Source organism: Ischnura elegans, chromosome 8, assembly GCF_921293095.1.
Source record: "Ischnura elegans chromosome 8, ioIscEleg1.1, whole genome shotgun sequence".
Lineage (NCBI taxonomy): Eukaryota > Metazoa > Arthropoda > Insecta > Odonata > Coenagrionidae > Ischnura > Ischnura elegans.
Window position 1 is genome coordinate 80,757,165 of NC_060253.1, and position 11,735 is coordinate 80,768,899.

At 34.7% G+C, this 11,735-nt stretch overlaps 1 protein-coding gene across 1 annotated transcript in view; it reads left to right on the plus strand.

Annotated features, from left to right (window-relative positions):
• Positions 1-11,220, plus strand: part of LOC124163726 (protein-L-histidine N-pros-methyltransferase) — a 438,157-nt gene extending 426,937 nt beyond the window's left edge. The window contains exons 4-7 of the mRNA XM_046540799.1: positions 1-357; positions 3,485-3,681; positions 4,805-5,095; positions 9,033-11,220. Coding sequence (XP_046396755.1) covers positions 1-357; positions 3,485-3,681; positions 4,805-5,052 — 802 coding nt within the window. The 3' untranslated portion in view covers positions 5,053-5,095; positions 9,033-11,220. The remainder of the gene's footprint in view (positions 358-3,484; positions 3,682-4,804; positions 5,096-9,032) is intronic.
• The last annotated feature ends 515 nt before the right edge of the window (positions 11,221-11,735 follow it).

The following is an 11,735-nucleotide window of genomic DNA, read 5'->3' on the forward strand; positions in this document are numbered from 1 at the left end:
GTTGCTGGGACGTGGCTCAATGTTTGTCTTCTCAAAGAAGCAGTTCATTCAACTAATCAGTGGATTGATACTTCCACCTTATCAAGAGGCTTGTGATATTAAAGTATTAGAAAGGAACTCTTGTCGCAATAGACCTGTAGACCAAAAATTTGATAGGCTTAATGATGATTCAGGCGCAGTGGACTCTGGTGGAGTCGTATTGGATATTGGTCCAGATCTCGTTTTAAATGGATCTCTTTTGGACCTTGGTGCTGGAGATGGTGGTATAACTGAAATCATAGCTCCATTTTTCAAAAGTGTGTTTGTGACGGAAATATCTCCAACAATGAAGAGGACCTTGGCAAAGAAGGGTTTTCAGTAAGTAATGCCTATACTTATAGGTTTACTAAGTTATCAATTTCAAGTTATTCTCTGCTATTTTATGTATATCTCCGAAAATTATCCCCCTTAATAAAATCTCTGGGTTAAAAGGAATCGGGAACTATATAAAAGTACAAAAGACTTGATTTTTAAAAATTGAATCATCAAAAATGTAGAAGCAATTGTGTATGTATAGAATGAGAGAGACTATAGGTAGTTCCTTGTACAAAAATACTCTCATTCATAACGTCCATGCTTTCATTGGTTAATTGGGGAAGATCCTCTATGTGTTCCTCCATATTTGTTGAGATAACTAAGGTGGGAATGAACAGTTGATGGTTCATTCTTTGGAAATCCAAATTAAATGCATGAGCACAGATTGAGTTTCACGTACTCTGCTGTGTTGTACCATTTTCAGCACAATATTTCACTGGCTGTCCATCAAGTCTGTTCTCTTCACCTCCATCTTAACATGTGTATCACCAAAGAACATATAGGTAGACCATTAATATTGGATGGCTTATGTGCTATTTGCCAATAATTATAATCCAGAGAAAAATCTCTTGATCATTCTATGAAGAGAATGATCTACCATTTCTCTAGGAACGATGAACCTGGTTTCACTGTTGGTAGCCTGCATTATCACAGCGTGGTGTGCACGGCACAGGATTCTTCCATCTTATCCTCTCCTCCCCCCTCTTGAGGTCAGGATAAAAAGCTCCCTGACTAGTAGACCCAGCCTCAGGAATGTATCCCTGCAAGCAGGGGCGGATCGAGGATTTCTTTCTGGAGGGGGGGGGGGGGGGTCACAAGCAAGGCCGTGTCCAGGATTTTGTTCTAGGGGGAGGGGGGGGGGGCACAAGGTTACCTCGTAATACAAAACGAATGCAATGACAATAGGACTTTATTAAAATCTTCCATATTTTTTAAGGCTCTGGAGCTCCCGTGCCCCCCCCCCTAGATCCGCCTATATCTGCAAGACCTACGTCTAGGGTCCTACCTACCTATAGGGTCTCAACCCAGTTGCCAATTATTATTTTTATTTGCTAGAAAATAATTCAGTAAGGCTCACTGGCAGGGAATGTATTTCAGGGGGTGTTTAGACGGAGGGGATACACTTAAAACCTTGTGTTACATTGACTCTTATCCGACTCACATTTGTTGGGTTTTGGTTGTTAGATTTGTATTGAATGGGGCTCTTCTATAGCAACTTTATTTTTCCTATTTTGGGGACTTGTCATAAATTTTCAAATCCCCGAGAGAAAATAAATTGATGTTTTTTATTCCTTACAGTTATTTTAGTGATGCTGAGAGAATATTAATTTCAATATGGTACAAAAATATTCAGTCATCTACATTTATCTTAAAAGATTTGCTGAAAGTGAATTTAGTGTGATATTTTATGAAACTAATCTTAGAATTGGTGACTACCTATATGATGAATCCACCCCGTGGTGTGCCATTTAAATTACTTATGAATGTGAGGCATGGCTATTCGAAAAAAATATGCATTGCAGTTGTGTCAATTAAAATATATATCAAAATATCTAATGACAATTTTCTTGTTTATCTTATATGTGAAATCAATTTTTAATGGTGAGTTGAATTTTTATTTCTATTAAAATTTAGTGGATGTAAAGTAATTAGTTTTTTGGGTGAAAATTTTTGTCGTATCTTTATTCTGTTGATATTTATTTGTTTCGAGGTTACAGTGATGTGACAGATGTTATACATGAGTTTTTTATCTACATATTTGTTTGAATGTTTTACAAAATGATTTCAGTTGAAGTTAATTATTTCTATTCACATGTTTTCTATTAATATTTTAGTAATGGTAAATGGAAGTACCATTTACCTGTAAGTAGAAGTTTGTGTTGGAAAACCAGTGGTGTTTTGAATCTGCCACTGATGAGGTCTAATGTTACTTTAGGGCTGAAATGCCTAATTTTTCTACTTTTTCTTACAGGAAGTGGTAATTGCAAGCAAAATTTGCCCATTCAATGAGCATTTCAGATATAATTTCGATCTTAACCCTTTTCCTGCCAGCCCATTTCGGATGGGATGTGCGAAGACTGCCAAGGCTATTTTCCGGAATTTGCAACATTTCAGATTTTAAACATTTTCAGCTACTTAATTTTATTTAATGCATCTAGATTTTTTCCCAATTCTTAAGATATATTTATATCTTATAACCATAGATGGATTATGGGGGTTTACTTGAATTGCAGCCGTTGAAAAGGCCACAATTACAAAAAAAGTGAAATAAGTCACGCCGATAAATCGGCCCCTGACAGTTTTCGCTCAACCAGCGAGGGCCAATATATTGGCCCCATGGCAGTAAAAGGGTTAATAGGTTAATGTCTTTTATTAGAGAATTTTCATGACATTTTATTTAATTCTGAAAAGGTATGAAAAAGATCGTACGGGAAATAAATAGTCATAATTATTTTTTCTGCGGCAGCATCCAAATTTTTAGGTAAAGGTTTCTATTTCAATTATGCTGAATATTGGTATTTAAACCCCAATTTGTCAATTAAATGCTCCTTTTTCATCGATTAGATGCTCTTTTTTAGGTCCCACTGAATTCATATTTGTGTTTGATTAGCAACCTGCAATTCACTTCCACAAATGACTCATTCTACTCTGTTACTCTTACACACACATCAATGGAAACTGATCTGATACTAAAGTTGCTCCAATTTAAGTGCTTTTTTGCATTTCAGAACTAACTATCATAACAGAGTAACTTCCTCATCTTTATGAATTACCTCTAAAATTTATTACCTGCTTAATTCTCCATCAATCTTACATTGCTATATATTCTCCCTCGTAAGTAAAGTTATAGTAATTATCTATGCATTTCCATTTTTTATAAGGAGTATAATTTTGTTTGCAATTCTAGAACTGGATATAAATCCTATAAATTATTATGATAATTCTATATTTCATTCTTTGTAATTGATGTTTAGTTTCCAGCTATCCAGAATGCATGGTGCTTCATTTACTTATAAAGTTTTTGTGATAAAAAAGTGCTTTCATGCCATTTCATGAAGGACACTGGTTTTATCAAGGTTTTAAATGTGATTTGAAGTTAAATATTGGCCTTATTCTTATGGTTTTACAGTGTCCTGGATGTCAGTTCCTGGTATGAAGAAGATTCTCTCCGGCTGAGCATCGCTATGTGCCTTAACTTATTGGACCGCTGTGATACACCGCTGACCTTACTGTCCACTCTTCGAGATATACTTAAGAGGAATGCCGTGCATAATCCTTTATTGATAGTCGCTCTTGTTCTTCCATACAGCACCTATGTTGAAGCTGGTAAGTTTCATAATTGTCTGCAGAGATTATTCCCATTGTCAATATGATGAAAATTGTTGTAAATAAAGTTTTATGAGGCATGGAGAGATGTGAATGAGTTGCCCTATACATATCCGGCTTATTCCAAGTATTATCCAGTAGTTCGGTTCAGCAAGACTATACCAATGGTTTTGGTTACTTCTGATGCAGTTGTGATCCTTTAAGTCAATGACAGGTAACCCATGAAGGAAGTAGCCATCAAATGGTGCGGCAGGTTGGTTTTCTAAATTTAGTTTTTTCCAAGTTGCCATACCATACATTTTTTTCAACACTCACCTGCTCGGAAACCTGTAACATACTTTCTAGGATTTGTTTTTGCTGTAATATCAGCAAGTAGAAATGTGTGAATAACTTACTTATTAATTTACCTTGCCCTTATGCAGTTTTTTTCCAAATAAAATTTTCATTTCTTCATGGGATAGGATCCAACCCATGATATGCTAAACAATTTCATCTTTGGACCCTTGGTGAATCTAATTGAGAGAAACATTTAAGTCTTAGTTTTTTACATATTTCATACTAAATTATTCTATGCTTGATAAACCCCATAGCCAAATGTGTTTTAAAATCATGTAATGTTTAATACTTTGACAAAAGACTTCTGCGAGCGTGGTCACAATAATAATATAAATGGTTTCTTTCTGCAACACTTGCTGTTTTTCTGAATTAATTCTACAGCATCTCATCTCTCACGGCTGGGCCTTGGTGGAATTCTAGAAAGATGATTTTGATCAGGAGAAGTCATGGATTTCTTTTTAAAATATTGTGCTCACCCTGACTGTGGAATAAGTCAAAACACATGTGATCTATAATGCCCTAAAGATCTAACTACATCACTAATTTTTTAATTGAAATATGTAAAAGGTGTTTGCACTTTTCGATAACTATGTATTTTGATGCCTTTTCGATCACACAGCCATCATCTGATTGAAGATGTGTATGTTTATTGCGTCATTAATTCTGTGAGCCAATACACATTGTATTCATTAAAATAATTATGGAAAGGTGCCATTTGTACCTTGTATTTCAGTATGTCAAACTTCCATTGTATCATGCTTGAATCATTTGAATTAATTTTTTTCAGGGTCTCGCCAGGATCACAAGCCAACAGAAACAATTACAATCAATGGAAATACTTTTGAGGAGCAGGTGGCCAGTGTTGAGAAGGATCTCTTCATTCCAGCTGGTTTCCAAGTACTTAGGTGGACTAGGCTGCCATACCTTTGTGAAGGTGACCTGAGGCAGGCATATTACTGGCTCTCAGACTCGGTTTTTGTACTTGCTCCTATACCTGATTTGCATCACTCTAATGGAGGATATAAACCATCTTAGCATTTTCCACCCCCAGCAATTAATCATTCCCTCGTATATATTGGTGAGTATGTTACTGGTAATACAGTGAATTCATTCCAGAAACTATGTATGTACTGAGGTGCCTCACCTATGTGAAAAAGTTATATCTGGGAAATTAGATCTTGTTGGATTTGCTGACTAACTTATCTTCCCATTTATCAGCTAAAGAGGTTAATCTGATAGAACTATTGACTATCAAATACAGATAATATGTACTGTGCAGGGTTCACTTCAGTACGTAACTTGATGCACGTAAACATTTTTAGTATTTTATTTATTGTTTCTTTGTTTTTTTGTTTCAAGAAATACTTTATTTTTGCATGCATTTGATTCATTATGAAGTAACAATCAGGCCACATATGTTAAATGATAAATACTAATGTAAAAGGAGTAATAGTACATTCGATTAAACATGTTTCAGAAAATGCAGTGAACAATTATCACAAGTGATAATTATAAAAGTACTCACTATATTTCAAACATTTGAGTCCATTTCAACACCACCAAATATTGCCCCTCTTGGTCAATTTATTTATCTTTCTTTCTTACCTAACCCCATGTCAAAAGAACAGTTGTTATAAAAATTCTGATATTTTGAATAATGTTGTCTGGTGGTATGATCACTGAGGCTTAAAATGTCACCCAACGGCAGGGTATATTACAAAAACCATATTTAATGACATTTTTTAATGTAAGATGTGATATGATATACTATATAGGAGAAAAAAATCACCCAACAAAATTTGTCCCCCCACTATCGGTTTGCAGGGAAATCAGTTTCATAATGATAGCATATAATTCTCTGCCAATTTTTGACCAGCAGAGTTCAAGCACATCACATCATCCTCCTTAATATTCAGTACAAGTTGGAGAAGTTAATATTTGCAGTTTGCCTGCCCAAGTGCAAGAGAGGTGTTGCGGGGTATGAGGAAAGGAGAGGAGAAAAAGGAAATATGTGGGTAATTTTTGGCATTGGAGTAGAATAGAACATTTCAAAGGCTTTGAAATAAGAAATATCTTATATGTAACCTCACAGGTGACCAGTTCTTATCACGCTCTCAGCCAGCTAGCAGCAAATGATCCTTCTTGTACTGTGAAGAAAGGACAAAAATGTGATGTTTTTGAATTTTACAAGCCAGAATCTGTCATCAGAAATGGAGTTGATTCCCTTCGAGACAGATAGTGGTGGCTCAAACTTTGTTGTAATATTTTTGTCCTATAGTACATGAAAGATTGTTGGTAAACTTCATTTTAATCAGAGTGCAGTTTTTGTGGTTTAGTTATTCTATTTCATGGGCATTATTTGTGCATAATTATGTGATGTCATGAGTATTATTAGTTGGAATAAGTTACTTATGTTTTGAATTTTTTAGCACAACTTTAAGTCAGTGAAAAAAATTAGAACATGGAAAATCCTACTGATGTGGTCTCCTCTTCTGCTAACATCAAGGCTAATTCAAATTATGTTGCCATCCTATAAGCATTTTGGTTTTCCTTGATTTTTATCCAATGAGTGCATCTCTTCTTGATTCTTTCTTATAATATTCAGATTGAAAAGTGTATTTTTTATAATGTAACTAATTTGTGAACTGTTTCAATATTGTCCTCGACATTTCCTAGCCAGCACAGCCCATACTGCATCTATATGTGAAACCATCAAGCCGTGTTCAAACCATCTGTCAAAATTTCATACACAGTTAAGGTGTTTAAATTTAACTGTTCACTCATCATTCTTATTGTTGTACGATGGTCTGAGCTCACAAGAGCCCTCACATGTTCAACATTTTCATTCGTTTTTGAAGTTAAAGGTCTCCCTGAGCAAGGTTCATCTTCAATGTGTTCTTGCCCTTCCAAAAATGATTTGTGCCAGGAGAAAACTTGTGCTAATCATAAGCCATGTTCCCCATCGGCCAGTTTCAACTTTTCAAAAGTTACACTCACGGATTTGCCTTGTTTAACACCAAACTTTATCACACGACATTGCTCTAAATTCTGATGCTCCATTTTTGTTACCCACAACTTCACTGATGGCGCTGTCAAAAATAATGTGCTTGCTGTATGGAGTTGAAACTCAGACTGAGGAAGTGTAACAGATGAACAAATTGGTCTATTACAGACCGGTAGATACAGCATTGTCAGATTGCCCACAGCGTTGCCAGTCTCATCACTTTTCTCACACTCCTCGTATGTGAGACATTGCCTGAACACATTTAACATAGGGTGAAAAAGCAACATTCAAATATCTGCAAGAAAATGTGGGATATCTACTGCAAGGCAGGATAGTATGAGGTACCTTGTACATGCTGAATAATTTTGGAAGGTGCTTATTTCATCTTGTTGTCCTTGTTTAGGGACAAAATTTCATGCATAAATAATTTGCACCATGTTAATGCAAGTTAGATTTAAGGTGATCTGGGGTTGCAATGTTCATTTTCTCTGGGTTTTTTTCATTGATTGGCAAATTTCAAATAGTTACCCAGCCAGCACAAACCATCAAATTTTTCGTTGGCAGCTGGATGCGATCCAGATGCAAAGAGTAAGTGTGCATCCTTTCTCATAGATGCCATCCATATACCCAACTGCTGCCGAGGGAATGCGGAAGAGAGATACCCGCTGCACGTAGAGAGATGCTGGGAGGATGCATGAATGTGCTGCCATCTTACTGCCAAAATCTGAACTTAGCCAAAATAATATTTCTGTATTGCTTGTTTGGTTCTCTTTATCTCAGGATTGTTTTAAACAACTCAGGATAAATCAGAGCACATTTTATTTCATGAGAATAACTTTAATGACTCAGCATAAAACAGGAGACAGGCGAACACTGGAGTACATATGAGGAATAAGGGCATACACAAGGCAACATATGAGACCTTCAGTATAACATTGCTATCCATCGGAGTCCAAAACAAAGGTAGGGTTCAAATTCAGGAGAGTAGAGACCAATTAGTGAGCAAGGGTCAATACCAGGAGATTAGTAAAAATCGCTGCAATGGTAAGAATTAGAAAAGGTCACAATAAAACGCACCTAGCTGAACGCTCAATCTACGAGGCTCCAACAAGTCGAGAAAGGGAAAGATGGCTACAAGAAGGCAAGTCCACACCTACTGCTGTAGTCAGTGGCAGTTCTGTACGTTCATGAAAATCTTGAATACAGTGAATAATAATAATAATAATTCTTAATATTTTATAATAATTAATGTGAGAGGGTTTGCAGACTTTATAGTGTTTAATACTTGGGCGTGAGATATCCGACTTGATACATTTCTTTGTTTCCAATTATGTAGCTCTATATACTTCATCTTTTTATCCATATACCAATATGTCATAAATAACTATATACTGGTTGTAGTTTCATCTTTTAAGTATTAAACTAGAACATGAAAAAGATGGCATAGGCGCACCTAGCAAAGGATGGCAAAAGGATATTAGGTACCTAGCGCATCCTGTCACACATTGCATCCACTTCACATATAGATGCAGTATGGGCTCTGCTGACTGGGTATGATCATGATCAAATGTACATGAGGCATGTTTTTCTCTCAGCTCTCCCTGTGAAGCTAAGGCTGTCTTCATTGAGCAACTCCTGTATCTTTTCAGGAGATAAAAGCTTCCATGGCTATCCGCATAGTTCAATATCTATGTAAAATTATTAATCGGCTTAGTGATAGTTATATGAGTGATTAATGGAGCATATACATAACTATGTACATGTGTACACATTTTGCTCATAATACAAGCATGACAGTGCCCACTTGTTTCCATGTTGTACACTTCATGAAATTCTCAGTGTTTGGGTCCACAATAGATGCTCAGCAGCCTAGCTACTTAAGTTCTTTCATCTCGATGTTTAAAGTTCTCATTTATTCTTGTGACATTAGTGTCGTAATCAAGTGCAGTACCTTTAACTTTAGCGGTGTTGCTAATATTTTGACAACAATTTAATATTATGCTCTTTCCAGGTATGGACGTAAATGTGACTTGTCTACAGCCAAATTCTCTCTCTCAGAGTGACAGCATCATGGAAGTAATTATGTATTGCCATTTCTGAAAATAATACACACACTTTAAAAATAGGAATCTGGTGATTAAATATTTCAACCTAGAGTTTTCTCTAATGCAATATTTATTATTCGAGAGGAAGATGGTAATATGTATCTGTATATAAGTTAATCTTTTCAACTTGGTGTTAATCAATTAAATGAAATATGTTTCTACTGGTTGAAATTTTTCTTCCTCAAGTTATGAAGCAATTTCAGTTTTTTTATACTACAGGGTATTAATTATTCTTCTAAGAAATCTGATTTCAGCTCTTAAGGGAATACCACACTCCCCCTCAACTGATCTTTTTTGTGGCTCGCAATACTTGCCATTTAAACATCCTCAGTATTCTTGGAATTAAATCAGTATATATAGCCTAGCCCTTATTTACATTTGTCTGCAATTCAAATTTAATAAGTTAGCGAGAATGTTTTCTCAGTGGTTAAATTTTTTTAAATGAGGTACAGGCATGCAGATGTTAACTAGGATCTAATCTATATGCTCTGAAAATTTCAAGGCGATAGTGCCAGTGTAGGAGATGGTAAAGTACAAAAATGATGTACCTGAGCTCAGTTACCATTACTTTAAAAAATTTGGAATCAGATATGAGTACCAGTTGCAATTTTTAAATGTCACTAATTGCTGATACAAGTATTGTTCAAGTTACTTTTTGAAATTTTTAAAGTCACACAAGACCTATTGCACTTACTCAGATTGAGTTGTGTTAACCTAAAATATAAAACTCTTTACTTTTGATTACTAAAAAACAGTTTTGCTATTTATCCACAGCAATTAATTAATTAAAAATATGAGAAACTACACTGGCAGTATGGCCTTGAAATATTATGTACTTTCAGAAAGCAATAAGTACATTTTAAGTATCAGTTACATTTTTGAAAATGCAAGGATATAAAAAAAATTAATGAAATGTTATTTTTATCAGTAACTTAATCACATACATACTTTTACTCACTTACTCCCCAACTATGGCTAGTTTTTAAATGTCTCAAAAAAGGTATAACATAAAGACTAAATTGAGTGGGAGTGATGTATTCTCATGAAGTAGATTTTCCCTCTGTAAATGTTGTAGATTGCCAAAGGCTAACTTCATTAATAATGTACAGAACCTTTGAATTAATTCATAGGTTTCACATCAGTCCAAAATTAAAATGGTAGTAAAACTTGTATCTTAGGTATGTGAACTGTGAGAAATAATTTCCTGCCATTGGTTAAAAAATCTTAAGGTCATTTATTCAAGTAAAATACTTCTCTTTTTATGAAGGTTGTGAATTGATGTTTGCTAATAACCAAAGTCTGGTTACTATGGCTCTCAATATTTTTAATATGGATATCAAAATAAATTATTCATCATATTAGGCTGCTGAAATAGTGAGCATTGCATATTTAGGGAGCTTTTTAGCTCTAACAGTGATTGTCATCCAATATGTATTTTAAGCGCGGTAAGCATATCCATCCATCTCTAAAAAAACCCTAGATAACCAAGAGGCAGGTTTTTAAAGGCATTAATGATCCTAAAATTTGACATAGATATCCTCTCAAGGTCCAAAAATGTATAGAGGTAATCAAGCTGTCTAAAATTCAGTTTTATACCACTTGCTCATTGAAATGTGTGTCAAATGTTTGAGTTTTTTTAAATATTGGTTCAGAAACATGTACATTCAGCATCACCAGGAAATTCAAAATTGAGTGGTGACAAGCATGAAGCGGTATTTGGACTGTTATCTGAAGGTTGTCATCCATGATAAACTCTGGACTTTTCTATTTTTAATTCCTAATATAAAAAAGTTATCACTGCCATGAATCAAGGTGAAATGAGAAGAAAAAAATACAAGTTGTATTCATTTGCTGAGATGTATACTCCATATTCATATTCAAATATGAATATTGTTCTAAAATATACTATTCTAAAATATATTATTCTAAACTTTATCACTGATTGATGTGGTTGTGAATTTATGCATTGTCATTTTTCTGTGTGGCTGTTGTAAAACCGGGAGGTATTAGGAGTGAAATATGTCAGTGTTATGTATGAATATACACAAAGCCATGTACAATTTTTGTCAATATATTACAATATTCACTCATAAACTGTCACTTTTATTCTTTCCCAATTTTTTCACTTTTACTTTTCATAAACTTTTTTCTAATGGTAAAATTCTAGTGAAACTTTACATTCTTTATTTATATTAAACATTTATAATGCATTAGATTCGATAGGGTGAGAAGTTAAGGGGTTCAAGTGATTTTTTACTAAACAGAATTAGTTGCAGAAATTAGGTAAAGAAATAAAACAAAATTAACTAGATATTTAGTCCTGTACATATTTGATTTTGCAACCAATGTAAACACATAACAGAGATGCAGTAAGTAGCGGTAAGTAAGAAAAAACTCGTCAAACGTCATTTTTGTCTTAAAAAGGACATTTTGGAAGCCAGATATCAGTGTCGTATGTTATGTTAGAAGGTAACTTCGTAAATGGTATCATTAGAATTTGTTTACGTTTTTCCTAGCTTTCTGGAGCATTCGTTTTGTTGACTATACTCTGATCACCTTATCGTCCCAACCCACAATGGCTTGCTACTCGTAATGCACTCCCTGCCATC